Source organism: Hyaena hyaena, unplaced genomic scaffold (genome assembly GCF_003009895.1).
Source record: "Hyaena hyaena isolate Hyena2069 unplaced genomic scaffold, ASM300989v1 scaffold_729, whole genome shotgun sequence".
In the NCBI taxonomy this organism is placed as follows: Eukaryota; Metazoa; Chordata; class Mammalia; order Carnivora; family Hyaenidae; genus Hyaena; species Hyaena hyaena.
In genome coordinates, this window is record NW_024081361.1 from 682,143 (window position 1) to 702,839 (window position 20,697).

The 20,697-nt window shown below is 39.5% G+C and overlaps 1 protein-coding gene across 2 annotated transcripts in view; it reads right to left on the reverse strand.

The window, feature by feature from the left end:
* The window catches only part of INO80D (INO80 complex subunit D), a 63,621-nt gene that overhangs the window by 36,792 nt on the left and 6,132 nt on the right, over positions 1–20,697 (reverse strand). For both annotated transcript variants that reach the window (XM_039218014.1, XM_039218015.1), the window contains exons 2-4: positions 8,698–8,788; positions 8,346–8,592; positions 1,509–2,260 (exon numbers count right to left, since the gene is read on the reverse strand). In XM_039218014.1, the coding sequence (XP_039073945.1) occupies positions 1,509–2,260; positions 8,346–8,563 (970 nt within the window). In that variant the 5' untranslated portion in view covers positions 8,564–8,592; positions 8,698–8,788. The remainder of the gene's footprint in view (positions 1–1,508; positions 2,261–8,345; positions 8,593–8,697; positions 8,789–20,697) is intronic.

Genomic DNA, 20,697 nt, shown 5'->3' on the forward strand with positions numbered 1-20,697 from the left:
CAGTTAAGATACAGATTTCATTCTTTTTAATAGCTACATAATACTTCATAAAGCATATATATACCATAATCTACTCAAGGTCTCCTATTGGTTATAAAGGTTGTTTATGGATTTTTAATACTGCAAGCAATGTTGCAATAAACATCCTTGAACACATATCCTTACATTTTGATATATATATAGATCTAGATATAGATACATAGATATTTTTTTTTAATCCTAAGATAAGAGTCCCAAAAGTGAATTTGGTGGCCATATATACACACTCTTAAGTAGTAAATACCACCACATTACTTACCAGCGATGTATAAGCCTGATCAACACTGGGGATAGTTTTTGCCAAGGTGATAGTAACTTACTGTTACTTTAATTTGCATTTCTTCACCTGCTATGGGGACTGGGGGTTTCACTGGTTTACTGATCATTTATATTTCTTCTTCCTCTTCCTCTATTCCCATCCTTTTCCTATTTTTCTATTCTATTGCTATCATATGTCATGCAAACAATTTTCCCTAAAGTTAGAATCACAGCTCATACCATATTTAAAAATAAATTCCAGGGGCGCACAGGTGGCTCAGTCAATTGAGCTTCCGACTTCGGCTCAGGTCATGATCTCACAGTTTGTGGGTTCCAGCCCCGCATCAGGCTCTGTGCTGACAGCTCAGAGCCTGGAGCCTACTTTGCATTCTGTGTCTCCCTCTCTCTCTGCCCCTCCCCCACTCATGCTGTGTTTCTCTGTGTCTCAATAATAAATAAACATTAAAAAAAATAATAAAATAAAGAATAAATTCCAAATGAATTAAAAGTAAATAATCAGGGGCGCCTGGGTGGCTTAGTCAGTTAAGTTTTGGACTCTTGATTTCAGCTCAGGTCACTATCGAGGTTCACCTGCTTGGGATTCTCTCCCTCTCTCTGACCCTCCCCTGCTCCGTGCAGGTGTCTTTCTCTCTCAAAAGTAAATAAATAAACTTAAAAAGTTTAAATAATCAAGGGCAAAATAATCAATAACAAAATATAAAATATCTGGACCAGAGAGATTTTTCTTGAGCAAGAAAATTCAGAAGCAATAATAATGATAGACGTTTGACTACATTAAAGTTTTATCTGTATTTTTTTCACTTTTAAGTTATGAACAGGTATCACTCTGGGAATTTTTTTAATAAGTTTTTTCCTTTTTTAAACTGTCGGTGGATATTAACAATGCTATCATTATTCCAAAGTCCTACGATAAGACATGTCGAAAACTTCGTGAGACACAGGTGCCGAGCTCGCAGACGCGCAGAACTGCCAGACACAACCAACTGCCTTCTAAGGCGGCTGCCACGACCACTACCTAGTCGCTGTGATGGGATTCTACATTTCCCCACTGAGTCTTCCGCACCCTGTGCCCCAGGGAGGTTTCCTTTACACCGGCGGCCCCACAGCGGACCCCCCCACCCCTACATCACAGGCGGCAGCCGTGGGCACATTTTGTTCCGAGGTACGATCTGGCGTAAGAGGAAACTCACCTAGGTGGGGGAACAGATCAGTATCCAACTGATGCTTCTGGGTGCACAGTCTCACCAGTCTCTGCAGTCGGCTGATGCAGGAGAAGTGTGGAGAGAAGGCTGTGGCTTTCATAAGGACCCGGTCAGCGCTGGGCGGGTCCGCGGCGGGCGCCCTGCCGGAGGGCAGGAGGGGCAGCGGCCTCCTGTGAGACGACTGCCGTGCTTGTGCTATAGTGTGTGTGGTGGGGGCCACTCCCTGCAGTGGTAGGCTGGTGTTTGGAGGTGGAGGGGACTTGCAGACGAAACCTTGCGGTGGCGGCGGCGCCGGAGGTTTTAAAGAAGTGGGGGAGGGTGAAGGGTGGGGGTGCTGCTGCGGGGGCTGCTGCTGTGAAGGTGCAGGAGGGGGACTAAAGTGCTCTTGTCGAACTTTTAAAATCTCGGTCTCTCTCTGGCGCTGCCGATTCTGGGCCAGCTTGCTCTGCAACTTCTTTCTCACAGTTGCCCCTTTCTTTAGATCATCATCTTCCTCGTTGAAAGCAAATGGGTCTTCCAACTCGGTTTCCAGGTAGTGGAGAGGGACCCTAGCCCCGGGCGGAGAGAGGGACATTCCATCCAGTCCATTGGGCATCTTCAAGGCCAGCGTGGGCACCGTCAGGCTGAAGGCCATGGTATCCATCTGGTGCCTGACCTTCACCTCATCTATAGGATCATTCTTTTTCTTCCTCTCTTTTTTCGGGATAAAGCCAAGTACCTGCAAGTGGCTGTTGCAGTACCTTTAAAAAACACACACAGATGGGGGAAAGGTTTATGATATATAGAGTAAGAAAAGGGTAATATAAAACTATGCGGTATAAATTTGTGACTCCTACCTAACATGTTAAAAATTCAGGACTATTGTAACTCTTGGCATTTGGAGGTTTAATGTAAACAACTGCCACTACTCAAGCAATCCTCCGAGTCTGCCATTTTCCTGAAGCAAGTATGTGAACTGTGTATGCACAGAGGCTGCTGGACAGAAGCAAGTCATTCAAATAGTGAGTGGCCCTGGGTAACCAGCCAGCTACGGCTTCTCACTCTGCTTTGTTATTTTATTTTGTATTCAGAGCATACAAAATAACTCATCAAGAGTCTAAAGGATCACTTAAAACTCTTCTACAGAGAAAATATATATATATATACATATATATATTTTCAAGTATTTGTAGATTCATAAAGATCTTATGATATAACCCCTAATAATGTCAAGTGTCTACGGTGTATTCTACACACACACAGACACACACGCACACAGTAAGAGAGAAAGAAGAGAATACAGGAGGGAAGGAAAACGTAAATTAAAACTAATTAGTGGGACTACAGATGAAAGGAATTCCTCAACAGCCAGAGAGAAGTGTATGTTTCTACCTGCAGTAAATGCTAAAATGCCCTTTACACAGACGAGGAAGCTAAAGTTGATAGAAATCAAATAACTTGGGGGCGCCTGGGTGGCTTAGTCGGTTAAGCGTCTCACTTTCGCTTGGGTCATGATCTGGCGGTTCGTGGGTTTGAGCCCCGCGTCGGGCTCTGTGCTGACTGCCAGTTCAGAGCCTGGAACCTGTTTCAGTCTGTGACTCCCTCTCTCTCTGACCCTCCCCTGCTCACGCTGTCTCTCTCCTAAAAATAAATAAAACATTTAAAAAAACATTTAAAAAAAAAAAAAATCAAATAACTTGCCCCAAACCTCGCATCTGGAAAGTGTCAGTGTGCAGACTTGAACTCAAAGCTCAGGAAGACTCTTAGTAGGTCTTCAACAGGAAGCTACTTTTGTAATGTAAATGGTAGTTTAAAAATAATAAAAAAGGGGGGCGCCTGGGTGGCTTAGTCGGTTAAGTGTCCGACTTTCGCTTGGGTCATGATCTCGCGGTTCGTGGGTTCGAGCCCCGCGTCGGGCTCTGTGCTGACTGCCAGCTCAGAGCCTGGAGCCTGTTTCAGTCTGTGACTCCCTCTCTCTCTGTCTGAACCCTCCCCTGTTCACGCTGTCTCTCTCTCTCTCTCCTAGAAATAAATAAAACATTTAAAAAAATAATAATAATAATAATAAAAAAGGACAGAATCCTTCTACACAGTAAGAACACAGAATGCATGTTGTTCCAATAAACCACACTGAAAACTTATGGAGGCTTTTAACCACTAGAAAAGTAGTGTTTTCCAAACTGGTATTCCTCAAGCAATTCAGACTAGGTTAACAGATCTGCTGTAAAGAGTATTCCATGCTTAAATAAATTTGGGAAATGCTGGCTTAAACAGAATTAGAGAACAATTTTGTTGTTTGCTTCTGATGAACAACTTCTCAAAGCATTTTGTATGATAATGTGCATTATGCTGCAAGGTGGAGATGTAGCCATCTGGCAGTGTTTCCCTAACTTATTTGAAAATAGCATCTATTTTGACTATAGTGTACCTGTGGTATCTCCATAGGACAGTTTTGGGGAAAAAGGCATGAAAGTAAATAATTAACGTCAATCTTCGGACTCATTGGGCTGCATCAAACAATTTTTTTTTTTTATGTTTATTTTTGAGAGAAAGAGAAAGAGCACAAGGGCAAAGGAGGGACAGAAAGAGGTAAAGGATCCGAAGCAGGCTTATGCTATATAGCACAGAGCATAAAGTGATGCGGGGCTCGAACCCATGAACTGTGAGATCATGACCTGAGCCGAAGTCAGAAGTCAGATGCTTAACTAACTAACTAACCCCAAACACATTTTTAAGTAGCTGTTAAAAATACAGATTCACCAAAGAATCAGGAGACATGGTTTTGTTGGTTTGTTTTATACGTTAATCTATCAGAGGCACTTCTCAATTTGAATAGGACTATTAAGAAAAAGCTTTCTGGACAGTGAACAGAACCTACACACCTAACAAGTTTGGGCCAGGTCTCATATACACCTTAAACACAATGGATTCATAAAGCTGTGGCCAAGAAAGAAAAAACTTTCAGGGATAACCGCATTAACCAAGCTTCCCAATAAAGAATAAATGATTTCTGTTGTTTTCAAGTCATTTTCAAATTAACAAAAGGATTAGTGAGAATAATATTTTTTTTAATTTGGAAATCAAATGTTTCTGCTCATTACACACAGGCGGCCGGGACTGGTAACTGAGCCTGCTACGCGCCACCTCACGTGACCCGGCAGAGGCTGATCTGCGCGCACAGTCCTCCCTCGACCTCACCCTCAACTCCTGCTCCAGCCACTGTGTCAGCACCACCACAACTGAGTCTGAACTTGTAAAACTACTTCCTCTTCTAAAAGGGAAAAATTTTCATGGCTAGAGTTACAACGGCTTGCTTAGTTATGACCGGTGCTTAAAAGTATTCTACAATGACGAACTGAATAACTACACAGGGGAGTGACTGCTAACGGGTTCTTTTGAGGGGAGGAAAATGTTGTAAAATTGGAGTGTGAGGATAGTGGTACAATCCTGTGAATAGCCTAAAAAATGCTGAATTGAATACTTCAAATGCATGAATTGTATGGGATGTGAGTTATATCTTGACTAAGCTGTTTTAGAAAAGAGTAGACATACAGGAAACAAAAAATTTCTTGGCAAATATACTGCTAAAAAATGTGTAAGATTATAGTGAGCAAATTTAAAATATTATAGAAAATAACCAACTTGGGGTGCCTGGGTGGCTCAGTCGGTTGAGTGTCTGACTTCAGCTCAGGTCATGATCTCACCGTTCGTGGGTTCAAGCCCCACATCGGGCTCTGTGCTGACAGCTCACTCAGAGCCTAGAGCCTGCTTCTGATTCTGTGTCTCCCTCTCTCTCTGATCAACCCCGCCCCCGCTCATGCTCTCTCTCTCCCTCTCTCAGAAATAAAACATTTTAAAAAATTAAAAAAAAAAGAAAAGAACCAACTTAATATAACCACTTACCTCTGAGAAACCAAGGTGATAGTAATAAGCCTTAGCTTCCCACTGTTAAGTATATTAGGAAATGAACTTCACTTTTTAATTATACCAGTACTCCTACTGAACATAACATTATGCTATTTCAAAAAAGGAGAATCCCCTAAGTTAGCATTAATAATGCATATCAGGTAAGTTGGACACCAGATATTAAGAAGTTTCCTGTAGCTGACCACCAATCAGATAATTTTATCAACTAAGAATCCTCAAGAATTTGTTTTCTAAAATAATACATAAAACCACCTCAAATTCCTAAGTGTCCAAAGAAGAACTGCATTAACAATAATGACAGCTTTGCTGGGACCAGCACTGGGTGTCATGTGGAAGTGATGAATCACTGGGTTCTACTCCTGAAACCAATACCACGCTGTATGTGAAATAACTTGAATTTTAAAAAATAAAGTAAAATAATGAAAGCTTATTTTCCAAAGAATATGAATCTTTTCTACATTATATCATATAATGTAGTTGTAACTATCAATATTTATATACATGTTTAGACCTTATATGAACTCAGCCTGTTGTTTTTTTTTTTTTTTTTTTAAATATTTTTATTTATTTCTAGGAGAGAGAGAGAGACAGTGTGAGCCGGGGGGGGTCAGAGAGAGAGGGAGTCACAGACTGAAACAGTCTCCAGGCTCTGAGCTGGCAGTCAGCACAGAGCCCGACGCGGGGCTCGAACCCACGAACCGCGAGATCATGACCTAAGCGAAAGTCGGACGCTTAACCGACTAAGCCACCCAGGCGCCCGTTTTTGTTTTTTTTTTAATTGTTGTTTACTTTGAGAGAGTAAGTGTGTGTGAGCTGGGGAGAGGCAGAGAGGGAGACAGGATCAGAAGTGGGCTCTGGGCTGACAGGAGAGAGCCTGAGGCAGGGCTCAAACTCACGAATGAGACTGGCCTAAGCCGAAGTCAGACACTTAACCAACTGAGCCATCCAGGCACCCCTCAACCTGGATTTCTTTCTTTTTTTTTTTTTTTTTTTTTTACAAGTAGTTTATCGTTAAATTAGTTTCCACCTATCAACCTGTATTTCTTGAGGCAACAGAAAAATATTACCTCCTGCTAGCTAATGTCTACTTTAATCTATTTCCAAACAACCCTATAAACAATAAAAATATTAGTACCATTTGCATTGGTTTGACCCAATTTTGAAAAAATGCACACAATCTAGTACTTAAGTATTACTTCTCTTCACATAGCAACACACAAAAAGAGTCCTTCCCCTTCTTGTTCTAAAAAGAGGAAATTATTTTGAACATCAAGGTGAAGACCTAGGATTGAGAGAATTAATACTTTGGAGAAATTCAGGGCAACTTTTGCTTTATTTCTTGTTGCTAGCTAGTAGAAATTTCTTTACCTATTTGCTTCTGCTGAAATGAAGGGGGAGGGGGGAAAGCCACAGTATACAACTACAACTGAGGTAAGCTGACAAAATTACAGGGGTGCCTGCCTGGCTCAGTCAGAAGAGCATGTGACTCTTGATCTCAGGGCTGTGAGTTCAAGCGCCACACTGGGTATAGAGATCGCTTAAATTAATAAATAAACTGAAAACATTAAAAAAGAGAAGAATTATAGATGTGTTTATAGTGGAACTTGAAGTAAATAAATCCAAGTTCATCAATTCTTGAAGTTATAAAAGGGCAGGGGGTAAGAAAAAGTGGCCATGTTAAGACTGCTAAAACCAACTGGACACATATGGTTAGCCAGGTACAGTGGCCTCTTTCTCATCTGAGATTAAAATTTTATTCCTTGCCTCCCTGAGCAGCTGCTTCTAACTTTCAGGTATTGTAATGTGAAGCTTTAAGTGCTCATTAGAGATTCTAAGAGAGTATTCCCAAATCACCACATGGTGCTCTACTCATTTTGGTGGAAGCTCTATCAACACAAATGATCTGTTTCACCCTGAAAGCGTAAAAATTGCTCACCATGGCATATAAAATACATGATTTCTTTTCAACCAATGTATGCAGGTGACAATTGCTTATGTATAAGAACAAGAATGAAGGTTGTGTGTATATACATATTTTAAAGATAGAAGTAAAAAGTTCACATTTTCTACCTGAAGATAACAAGTGTTTGAAACTTTTGGGAAAATAATCGTGTATCTCTCTGTAATACCCTACAATGATCCACATGGTTTCTGGAGACGTGAAGAAAAAGAAACATGAAAAAAAAATTATATAAGAGGGAAAAAAAGATTGTATGTGAAATAGTATGAATTTTCCTAAGAATATGAAAGATGAAAAACCATAAGACTCCTCTGAAAACACCTCCATGTTTCATTCAGCCAAGTAAAAGTTCATAATCCTAGTGATAAAGCCTACTCTTACTATTGAAAATATCATTTCTCAATGATAGTAAACATACTTCATATGCAACTCTTTTAACCAAAAGAGGCAAGATTATAAAACAATGCCAAACACTGCTTAGGAATCTGACAGAAAATAAATCTAATTCAAGTAATCATTCTTTTGAACAATTCTTTTTCAGGAAGCACATACCCTTTGCTACCTTTCAAGCATAGATTTAAAACTTCCAAAATTATTACCGTTAATTATAACACCTAAGTAGTTCCTATAATTTCTGTTGTTTAAGCAGGTTTCTAACAAAATAAGGAACTACTTTGTTAAGACCACAAAACAAACACAAGCAATAATTGAGGGAAAAATTCTTTGAAAGTCTATTGTATCAATAAAAACACTCATACATACTTTACAAAGAATTCCCCAAGCTTACTACCCCATTTTTAAAAAACTGCCATCTCTCATCTTCAGAAGCATTGCCAAGGTTTAGTTAGATCACCCCTGGAACTCAATGTTTAAATTCACCACATTAAGAAAAAAATAGACAAGAAAAATTCCAAGCCTACGAATTAAGTCAAAGATGGATTCCCACTATTAGCTCTTACCTACGATCCTCTGATTTTGGGATTGGGTTGGTGCAGCGTTGGCTGTTATATTTGGCCACATATTCACATTGCTTGAAGGGGGCAGTCTTGTCCTCCAGAACGTGTCTGATACAGAAAGCGTAGCCGTTGAGTCGCCGCTGCTTGCACAGTTTGGGGCTATATGAGCACAAGGGCTTATTGTCAACCTCAGAGAAGTGTATATGTTTCCCTTCATACATCACGTGACTCTATTCCTTGTGAACATCAGCTAAAAGACCACCAAAAAAAAAGAAACCCAAATGATAAATCAGAGAGTAGAAGGCAGAGTTAAGTTGAGAATTTCACTGAGGGACTTCTGGCCCCACAGCCATACCTGATTTTAAATCTTCTGCACCATAGCAATGTTAAGAGAACCCCAAGGATACCAGTTTGGAATGCTGCAGAATCAAGATGAAGCAGATTGTCTACAAAAATATCAAAAGGCCTAGTTAACAAATAGGAACACAAAAAGCTTGCTCACCTGGGAAGTGAAATAGTAGGATATCACCCTTCCTAATAGGATGGATTCTTCATTGTAATCCATCATCCTGATATTAAATTCAAACAATAAGAGATATGATAAAACATCAAGTTACCTTATCCCTCCAAACTGAATTGAATAACTTTTACTCTGGTTAAGTTTTGTAAGTACCTCAAAGCAGCAAGGCTCTTCCACTAAACAGATGTCATAAGGTGGCAGGTCTTTTTATTTCATTACTGGTGGCTGATTGCTACATCTGTTTTCAGAGCCCAGATCTTTTCATAATACTGATGGGATGAACCTACAGGCCTAAAACTTCCCTCAGAAATTCAGCATTTTTTGATGTTGGCAAAATATTTGGCAATTTGCAACAAATGCTTCTATGAAATACAAAAGAAAAAAAAAAGGAGGCAATTCCTGTTTTAAAAGTCATTTTCCCTGTAATATTTCCCCACATTTATCCCATCCAAACTATAAACTTCTTGAGCCCAAAGGCTAGTCACCCAGTACACTGCTACCATTCAGTGCACTGCTATCCACAAATGTTGCTCCCAATTACACTAAACAGGAAAAGAATCATGACTTATGCGACTTCGGAGTTTTAGTAACAAAGTGGAAGGAAGAAATCACATAATGCCCACTACCTCTCTGCACACCAGGAACGTTTACATATTATAACTCCATATAGTCCACAATGAAACCAAATCAACTGATTTGTCAAGTCTGGACTGTATGTGGGCTGATGTGCTCCAACACACTTTCTCCAGGATCCAAAAGTCACCCAGAGGGCTGATGAAAGAGCTTGGATACCGGCTATAGGAAAACTCAAGAAATACTCTCTTCTTTACAAAACTGAATAGTAAATTCCTTACACCAATAAATGACAAGATACATAAATACTTAAAGGAGTCAGAAAACATGTTTGTCAAAATCTGCTACTTTCTGGGTTTACCTTGAACAAGTAATAAAACCTCAGTTTTCTCATCTGCAAAATAGGGATAATAGTAGTAGCTATGTTACCATCAGGTTGCTCTAAAGGATCAAGTAGATAACAAAGTATGCAACACACCAAGTACCTTGCCTGGTACCTGTTAAGCACTGAACAAATACAAGTTATTTTAAAATGTCAATGCTGGGGCACCTGTGTGGCTCAGTTGGTTAAGCTTCCAACTTTGGCTCAGGTCATGATCTCACGGTTTGTGAGTTCAAGCCCTGCATCGGGCTCTGCAATGACAGTGCAAAGCCTGCTTGGAATCCTCTCCCTCTCTCTCTGCCCCTCCCCCACCTGATCTCTCTCTCTCTCAAAATAAACTTGAAACAAAAAAAATGTCAATGCTTTGAGGAGCCTGGGTGGCTCAGTTGGTTGAGGGACCAACCCTCGGTTTCAGCTCCGGCGATTTATCTCCCAGATTGGCTGTTGGAGCCCCCATGTAGGGCTCTGCACTGGCAGTGGGGAGCCTGCTTGGGATTCTCTTTCATCCCCTCTCTCTGCCACTCCCCAACTCATGCTGGCTCTCTCTCAAAATAAATAAACTTTAAATAAAATGTCAAGGGGGGCCTGGGTGGCTCAGTCAGTTAAGTGTCTGGCTCTTGGTTTCGGCTCAAGACATGATCTCACTGTTTTTGAGTTCAAACCCCAAATGGGGCACTGCACGGGCAATGCACAGCCTGCTTGGAATTCACTCTCTGTTCTCACCTGCTCTCTCTCAAAAATAAAATAAAAACTTAAGAAAAAAATTTTTTAAATAAGAGCTTTCCCTTTTCACTTCATGAGGCTACAAGGAAGAAAAGTTGTATTAAAAATTTAAATTTAACTGTCCTAAAGATCTAGATGCTCAGGACAGGAAATATTTCAAAGCAAACTCTGGCTACTTCATTTTTTTAATTTAATTTTTTAATGTTTATTTATTTTTGAGAGAGAGAGAGAGAGAGCAAGCAGAGGAGGGTCAGAGAGAGAGGGAGACACAGAATCCGAAGCAGGCTCCAGGCTCCAAGCTCTCAGCCTAGAGCCAGATGCGGGGCTTGAACTCACAAACTGTGAGATCATGACCTGAGCCAAAGTCAGATGCTTAACTGACTGAACCACCCACGCGCCCCATCCAACTGTTTCATTTTTATACTCTCTCTGGCTTGCTCATCCGCCTGGTCAACATAAATATTTCATAAATTAGTTCAAGTAAACCTATATAAACTTCAGGGGAAAAATACACTGGATATAAGTGAAAAAAGCAGCCAATATATCTAGCTGCATGAGAATAGTTTATAAATCATAGAAAGAAGACTGAGGGCAGGGATGGAGGGATATAATGGACCACCTTTACTTTTCAGACCTATTCTAGGTTAACAATCACATCTGTCTACTTTGATGATTTCCCCTTTCTCTCCAATTTTTATACATCTTTTTTTCCCTATTTCAATTGGCCAGAACTGCTGGAATGATGATAATAGTAATGGTGACAACTGTTATTCCTGTTAAATGAGACTTGCTTACAGTTAACAGTAGGAATAATGCAGACTTTTTATCATAAGACATATTTCCTGTCACATTAAGGAAGTATCAAGTTAATTCCTATTTTATTAAGAGTTGTTTTCTTTTTTAAATAAACTCAGAACTGATGGTTAATTTTACCAAATTCCTTCTCAGCTTCTCAAAAGAAAATCATGTTTCTCTTTTATACTTTTAAAAACACAGCATTTAGTATTTCCCCCATAGTGATGTATTTAGTATTTCCTGATTTCCTGATACTTCATCCTGGGATGAGGGCAACTTGGTCACCATGCATTATTCTTTTAATGTGTTGCTAAATTGTACTTGCTAATTTTTAGGATTTTTGAGAAGGGTCTATCTAGAGTTTAGTTTTTGTGTGCTTTTTCAGAATTTGGTATCAAAATAATATTTCAAAAAAACAACTTAAAAAATCTTTTTCTGTTCTAGAACAAGTTGGAAAGCACTGTAGTTATAATGTTTCTTAGAAGGGTGCCTAGGCCTCATAGTGTTTCGTGTAGATTAGGTTTTCAAATTGACCACACAATTTAACAATAGGACCACTTACATTTAATTTCCTAAATATTTGATTCCTTCTCCTACTCTGTTCATACGCATGATTTAGTAATACTTCCATGTATGTTTTCTAAATTCATCAATTTCTACTTTCATATTTGCTAATACCTTCTTTCTGCTTTCTTCCATCATCATTATCATTTTGTAACTTGTTATAATGAATTCTTTAACTCTATCATTCTTTTCTTTAGTAGTTTACTTATATCTACGAATTTTCCTGAGTACTGCTTTAGCCATATCCCAGAAGAACAGAGAATTCTGATAATTGGTATTACTAGTTGATTTGGATTTGATTTTTCGATTTTTCCTTTGGCCCAAGAGTTATTTAATTGTCTCAGATGGCAGGGGCGCCTGGGTGGCTTAGTCGGTTAAGCGTCCGACTTTCGCTCAGGTCATGATCTCACGGTTCATGGGTTTGAGCCCCGCGTCGGGCTCTGTGCTGACTGCCAGCTCAGAGCCTGGAGACTGTTTCAGAGTCTGTGTCTCCCTCTCTCTCTGACCCACCCCTGTTCACGCGGTCTATCTCTCTCTCTCCTGGAAATAAATAAAAATTAAAAAAGTCTCCCTCTCTCTCTGACTTTCCCCTGCTCACACTGTCTCTCTCAGAAATAAATTTAAAAAAAAAAAGAAAAGAAAAAAAAGTGTTTATTGTTTCCATGGTATGTTGTTTGTTATTCTATGTATCATGCTATTACCTTTTACTTGGAAGTTTTCTGAAGTACAGTTTTAGACCTTGCGTAAGCAAACTGGCTTACAGGACAAATTTGACCCACTACCTGTTTTTTTGTCAATAGTTTTACTGGAACACTGTCCTGTTAATTCATTTACATGTTGCCTGTGGCTTGCCTTCACACTGTAACAGAGCGGAGTAGTTACAAAAGAGATCATATCATATGATCATGACACTTAAACCCACTAAATCACTAAAATATTATTTGCACCTTTTCTGATGCATCTTTTAATGGATATAACTTTTTTGCTCCAATCTATCATTTTCTTCATAGTTTGTCCTAATTTTATCTTATTTTTTTTTGTATTGCTTTTAGCTTTTAATTTTTTTATTCTAAACTTCACTATATAGTCTGTTTTCCTGGAAGACTTATAGACGGTGTCCTTTAGATAACATCTCTTCACTCCACACTAAGAAAAGAAGTTGGTATATGATTGACCCTTTGAATAATGCGAGAGTTAGGTGCACCAATACTTTACATAGTCAAAAATCTACATATAACTTTGGACTTCCCCAAAACTTACCTACTAATAGCCTACTGTTCACCAGAGGCCTTATTAATAACAGAAAACATTTGATTAACACCTATTTTGCATATTATATATATTATATACTGTATTGTTCTGTATTTTCATTTTTCTATCTACCCAATCTCCAATTTTTCCCTTAAATTTCTATAAGTTTATAATAGTTTATATTAGTTCTAAACTATAAAACATAAATATAATAGTTTATAATGACATAGTTCATAATATTATAATATTAGTTCTACACTTACATTTATTTAATGCTAATCACTAATCCTTTTAACTTAGTTTTCAATTCATCTATTGATTTAGTAGTTTATAATACAGTCACCTCCCCTCTCCAGCCCTGCCCTGAATCTTGCAGGGCTGACTTAGAACTAAGCCATGGTTTTTCTGTTCGGAAATATGTGTCAATTGGTATTATACTTACACGATAGCTTGCCTGGACATAAAATTCCTGGGTCATATTTTTTTTTTTTTGCCTAGTGACTTTGTGTGTTTTATTTTCATACCCTATAGAATGGAAAAGCCTAATAGGCCAGCCCACTTTATTTTATAGGGGACTTGATTTTTTTTTTCCCCATTTTGACTTAATAATAAGTCTTTACATTTAAAGATTAGAAACCACTCTAGAATTTCAAGTGTTTTTTTATGGGAAACTCTTCCTTAATGTCTTGATAAATGATTTCTGCTTCAATGATTCTATTCTTCAGGAGTATCAATTATTGGTATGTGAGACTTACTGTGCTCCATATCTACCACCCCCTAATCTCAATGCTTACTTTTTCCATTTTGGATTGCTCAGATCTCACAAGCTTACCTCCTTTATTCCCAGTAAGAAGAGTGTATATCTGCTGCTTTGAAAGTGACCTTCATTTCTATAATGACTATGTATGTATTTTTTCTTTTGTAACCTGATCCATCAGCTCACTCTTCTCTTCCCATTATCTAATCATTGATTTCTTGAGCTTTGTCTCATCTTTAAACTCCTGCTTCAGAGAAGCTGTCTCACCCCCCAACTCCACACACCACCTGTCACCACAGGGAACTATGTTCATAATTTTCACTTGCTGTGCTGTTTCTGGAAATGATTATCACCAACACTCTCCCTTGAAGCTTGACTCATTGCTGAACTCGGCTCCCCAACTCAGAGACCCAAATGCCATAGATTTTCAGGGGGATGATAATGTTGGCTTTATTTCTCTTCAGTGGTCTAAGATCAGCAGTTGTAAGGCTGCTTGCTGCCGGTTTCTCCCCTACTTTAAACTTCTTGCAAAAGTAGTATCACTGTAGTCTGTAATTCAGCCCTACCTCCGGCCATTCAGGGAGCCAATGTACATACCAACTCTGCCATTCCACACAGGTGGGTTATTGGTTTTGCTCCCGAGGCGTGCCAGCTACTTGGGAGCAAGCTGCATCCTCACTTTGCCCGTGTTCATGCTCTCCTAGCATACTCTTACCTTGATTCAATTTTCCCTGCACTTAGCAGCATTAATTCACATATTCTGGTTACAAAGTTTTGTTACTTATCAAAGAATGAGCTGCTTTTGTTTCTCAGCTTTTTACTTCTAGTTGGTTTAAGAGAACAAAGATGTCAGTTCTCTATATATTTGAAAATTTGGTATAGCAAAATATACCAAAATAAAACCAAAATCATAAAACAAATGGATTACCCAATCTATTGAAAACTATTACTTTTGTAATCTATTATTTTTTATTTTAAAGAATCAATATGCTATTTAAAAAAATTAATAAACTTGGGGCACCTGGATGGCTCTGTCAGTTAAGTACCCGACTTTGGCTCAGATCATGATCCCATGGTTCGTGAGTTTAAGCCCTGCACTGGGCTCTGCACTGAGCACCTGGGATTCTCTCTTCCCCCCCCCTCTCAAAATAAATAAACTTCATTTATTTAAGAATAAATACTTAATAGGGGCGCCTGGGTGGCTTAGTCGGTTAAACGTCCGACTTTCGCTTAGGTCATGATCTCGCGGTGCGTGGGTTCGGGCCCCGCGTCGGGCTCTGGGCTGATTGCCAGCTCAGAGCCTGGAGCCTGTTTCAGTCTGTGACTCCCTCTCTCTCTGACCCTACCCTGCTCACGCTGTCTCTCTCTCTCTCTCCTGGAAATAAATTAAAAAAATAAATAAATAAATACTTAATAAACTTGATTCAATTCATTTCTCTATGTGAAATCTACATGACTCTAGCTTTAATGGCAAGTATTTATTAATCACTTGTGAAAAGTCCATCATTTTCTCAGAAGCTGTGGAAAACATAATAGTAAAAGACACAATTTTTAACTAATATAACATAGTGTTAACTGAATGAAAATTAAGCACAGCTCTGAGAAGCCCAGGCCCCTCTGGTCTCATGGAATCTAAGAAGTTGCTTCCTCTGTCCAGAGCAGTGGACATCTTTCCCTGTCTGTTCCCCCCACCCCCACCCCAGCGGCCAGTCCTAGTCCAATCCTACAGAACTCAGCTCAGTCAAGACCACACACAGGTTCCCAAAGGCTGAGGCAGGCATACACTCCTGTGAGGTATTCCGTACACTTCCCTGTTTTGGTAACCATCACATTCCACTGTAACTGCCTCTTCTTCTGTTGTCTTCTCTCCTAAAAAATAAGTTCCCAGAGGGACGAACCATTTTCTGTTCACCATTATATCCCAGAGCCTAGCACAGTGTCCAGAAGTTAATAGGTGCTCAATAAATAGATGCCGCTTACATAAATCGCTCTTGTGACCGTAATTCTTAATTCCAGGTGATCTACCTAAAACAAAGGTTATGAGATTCACTAGGGATCATTAAATAATTCAAAATCACTAAATTGGCACTTCAGACAGCCTATACGATAATTTCTAATAGCCACAGTCATACACCAAGAGAAAGCTAGTATAATTTAGAAATTTTAGGGGCACCCGGGTGGCTCAGTAATTAAGAGTCGACTTCAGCTCAGGTCATGATCTCGCATCTCTTGGGTTGGAGCCCCACATCAGGCTCTGTGCCTGGGGCCTGCTTTGGATTCTGTGTTTCCTTATCTGCCCCTCCCCCACTCACACTGTCTCTCTCCCTTTCTCTATCAAAAACAGATAAACATTTAAAATAAATTTTTTTTAAATAAGAAAAAAGTAACCTTGTAATTTTTCTGTAATCTAAAACTATTCTGGGACACCTGGGTGGCTCAGTCGGTTGAGCATAGAACTCTTGAGAGCGTCCAACTCTAGATTTGGGCTCAGGTCAGATACCAGGATCATGGGATCCAGACCCACTTCTGGCTCCCAGCTTCTAGCTCCCCTGCAAAGGGCTCTATGCTGAGCCTGAGGCCCGCTTGAGATTCTCTCTCCTGCCCCTCCCTGACACATATGCATGCTCTGTCTTGAAAATAGAAAGTAAAACACAAAAAACATTTAAAAATAGTAAATGAATGCCTTCAAATCTGCCTATTCAACTCCCCCCCCCCCCTTTTTTTTTTTTGAAGGAAAGAGAGCAGCGGAGGGATGGAGCAGGAGGAGAATCCTAAGCAGGCTCCGCACTAGGCCCCAAGCCCCGCAAGGCGCTCCATCTCTCTCCAGTAAGATGACTTGAGCCAAAATCAAGGGGCGACACTTAACAAACTCAGCTACCCCAGCACCCCATATTCAACTTCTTCCTAACTCAAAGAATTCACTATCTACTCACCTAACCTCTTCAGTATTTGCCACAAGGTGCCAAAGCTCTCACTAATGACCTCTAAGACATTACAGAAGGTGTTTAATTTCAACATCTTATAAACATCTGCTCTTCAAACTTATTTTTTTCTATCTACCTGTGATTTTTTTCTTCCCATTTGATTTTTAATATTTTAAAGTTCTACTAATAAGCCAACTCTATATCGTTCTACCTTCCTTTTGAATAACCAACACTTCGCCATTTTCAAATCCCTCTTTTAAATGCTCAATCTAATCTTCATACTTAATATTTCCAATTCCGTAATGTATTCAGACTCACTTTATATACCGTAAAAGGAAAGAAAGGAGGAAAATGGCCCTGTGCTTTTGAAATCTAACTTCCTTCTAAATGAATTATTATTTAATATCAAAATCGCTTTGTCTATAAACTGGACACAACTATTCATCTGGTCTTCTCTATACTAATGAGTTTTTTTTTTGTTTTTGTTTTTGTTTTTAATGTTTTATTTATTTCTAGGAGAGAGAGAGAGAGCATGAGCAGGGGAGGGTCAGAGAGAGAGGGAGTCACAGACTGAAACAGGCTCCAGGCTCTGAGCTGGCAGTCAGCACAGAGCCCGACGCGGGGCTCGAACCCACGAACCGCGAGATCATGACCTAAGCGAAAGTCGGACGCTTAACCGACTGAGCCACCCAGGCGCCCCTATACTAATGAGTTTTTAATGAAAGAAGAAATCATAACAAAAGCACTAAGGCAGATCTCAGGAAAAAAAACCCTACTTTTCTTTGATTTTTTACATGTAGCCTCCTACAACTGAAGTTCACACAGTCCAAAGGCGAAGTTCACATAGCCTTCACTCCTTAACATTTGTTGGAAGATATAAGGAGAGGAAGCGTGCAAAGTCCACGTGGTCTTAATCAAATTCTTAAAGTCCAATCCATGAAGAAAAGCTATATCGAAGCTCTACTTTTAAACACATGATCAGTATCACTTGAAAAAAGATTTTAAAAAATCCTAACCACACTCAATTTATTAACGGCAATAGTACATATTATCTTCAGCTATGGAAATAACTTGTTTGGACTATAAATGGATCTGTGCTCCCTTAAAGAACACAATGCAAGTAATTAAGCACTAAAGAGCAGCAGAATATATGCCCTTATTTGTTACTAAAAGCAAAAGTAATCATTCTTGAGAATAGTCTCATAGAATTAATATTTCCAGAGCAAACATATCCACCCACATACTGGAATTCAAGAGTGGGAAATAATGGTTAGGTATAAAATCTTTAAACAAAGAAAAAAACCCTTCCTTGACATTATATTATATGCTGAGTTTAACTGGAAAAGAAAACACTTCCTTTCCATAGTTTCTTCTTGCAAATACAGAGGAAGAAGATATTAGCAGGAAGAAAAGGAAGACGAGCTACAAAGCAACCTATGGCCCTTTCAGTTTTCCCACAGCAACACATAAACCAATCTGACCAAAATATGAACATTATTCTCTTTGGGACTGCCACTGTACCGCATCCATGCGGAAACTCTGTATGTCATTACTGTTCTTCTGAGTCTCAGGTTTCAGAAGCATGTTCATTTCACTGCCGCAGCATAGTCCCCTAATTGCTCTCTGTAATTTTATAGTTTAGCCCCGTTTAGGAGCCTAGACCTACAACATACCTTACAATTATTTTTTTAATTGAGCACCTTAATTCCCAAAATGTTAGCTTTCTTAATGAATTTAATACGATGAAAAAAACATTTACTTATCCCAGAGTCCTATACTTTCAAGGCTCAAAAGACTTTTCTCCCCATCTTAAGCTTTTTAAAATTATTTTATTTTTATTATTTTTTTTGAGAGAGAGAGAGTGACAGTGCACATGCAGGAGTCAGGGAGAGGGGAGGAGGGAGAGAGAAAATCTTAAGCAGGCTCTATGAGCCCGAGGCATGGCCTGATCCTATGACCCTGGGGCCAGGACCTGAGCCAAAATCTAGAGTTAACCTTCTGAGTCACCTAAATGCCCCTTAAGCTTTTTTTGAAGGAAGTTTTAATTCAACTTCACGGAGCATAAAAAGGTAGTGAGATATAAGACAGCGGAGTATACTGATTTAAAAAAACAGCAACTGGGGCGCCTGGGTGGCTTAGTCGGTTAAGCGTCCGACTTTCGCTTAGGTTATGATCTCGCGGTTCGTGGGCCAGCTCAGGGCCTGGAGCCTGTTTCGGAGTCTGTGACTCCTTCGCTCTCTGACCCTGTCCTGCTCACGCTGTCTCTCTCTCTCCCTCTCTCGCCTAGAAATAAATAAAACATTTAAAAAAATTTTTTAAAAATAAAAATAAAAAACAACAGCAACTAACATCGCACATAGCAACGTGAAAAGCGGTAAAATTAAGAAAAGATGAAACTCTCCCCATTGACGTGATCGGAAGAGAAAGATCAGTGAGAAAAATTGCCTATCACCCCAAAACATAAATTATATTCAGCATAATTAAAATATTTAAAAATAAACGAAATAAATGCTTATTGAGTATCTAATATGTGCCAAATACTTTGCTGTACAAATGAGTCTGCATTATGAATTTAAGTTAACATGGCCCTTAAGCTAGTTGAGTTCCTTGGCTGACTTATTAGAAAGATAAGGATGGTTTTTGTGGCAGGGGACATTCCCGGGCTCTAGCATGTGTCAGAGATGGTGCTCCAGTCTGGTTCTGCTAAGTACTTGGTGTGTGACCTTGGGCAAGTAATCAGGTTCCAGTTTTCTCCTATGTAAAAGAGAGGACTGTAATAGTATGCACCTCACTGTGCCGTTCAGGAGAATTAAATTAGGTATTTCATGAACCGTACTTAGCATGGTACCCAGCACATAGTAATCACTTAATCTTAACAACTATTAGAAGCAGTAAGTAGTAGTTTATTGGTATTATCATTTTAATCTAGAATCTGCAGGGCTAAAATGCACTCTCCAGCTGCTAGTGGTTTTCTGAATGGTATAGTGTAATTCTCCATTAAGTCAGGCCCTCCCACCTTCTTGGGGCTAGAGTAACAGAATCCACTTAGAATAAACCATATAATCTATATTAAAAATCCAATGTTAAAAATATTTTCTACATTCTATAGAGTCTCTATATCCTGATATTCTCGTGATGCGAAATATCAGGGAACGAAGCAGTGCTTGATTTGGTTGCAGCACTGATGAGTTCCACTTAATAAACCTTTACAACAAAGGCTTGTGAGTCCCCATCCAAGCCACGGTCACTCAGGATTGCGACAGAAACCCTATATTGCAAGACCAGAAGAAAAACTAAGTTATAGCGATAGTCCTTTTGTTCTAAGAACCTGAAACTAATGGCCTCTCTGTTGCTAAATTCCACATACACTTTTCCATCCTTATCTTACTTAACCTCTCTGCAGTGTTTCATACTGTTGACCACCTTCTCTTTCTTGAAAAGCTTTCTGGCAGCTCTGTGGCTTCCCTTCTCTTGCTCCCACACTTAAAATGTCAATGTTCCTGGGGCGCCTGGGTGGCTTAGTCGGTTAAGCGTCCGACTTTCGCTTGGGTCATGATCTCGCGGTTCGTGGGTTCGAGCCCCGCATCGGGCTCTGTGCTGACTGCCAGCTCAGAGCCTGGAGCCTGTTTCAGTCTGTGACTCCCTCTCTCTCTGACCCTCCCCTGCTCACACTGTCTCTCTCTCTCTCTCCTAGAAATAAATAAAAAACATTTAAAAAAAAAAATGTCAATGTTCCCCAAGACTTATTCTTTAAAAACAATTTAATGTTTTATTTTTGAGAAAGAGAGAGACAGCGTGAGCAGGGCAGCGTCAAAGAGAGAGGGAGACACAGAATCTGAAGGAGGCTCTAGGCTCTGAGCTGACTG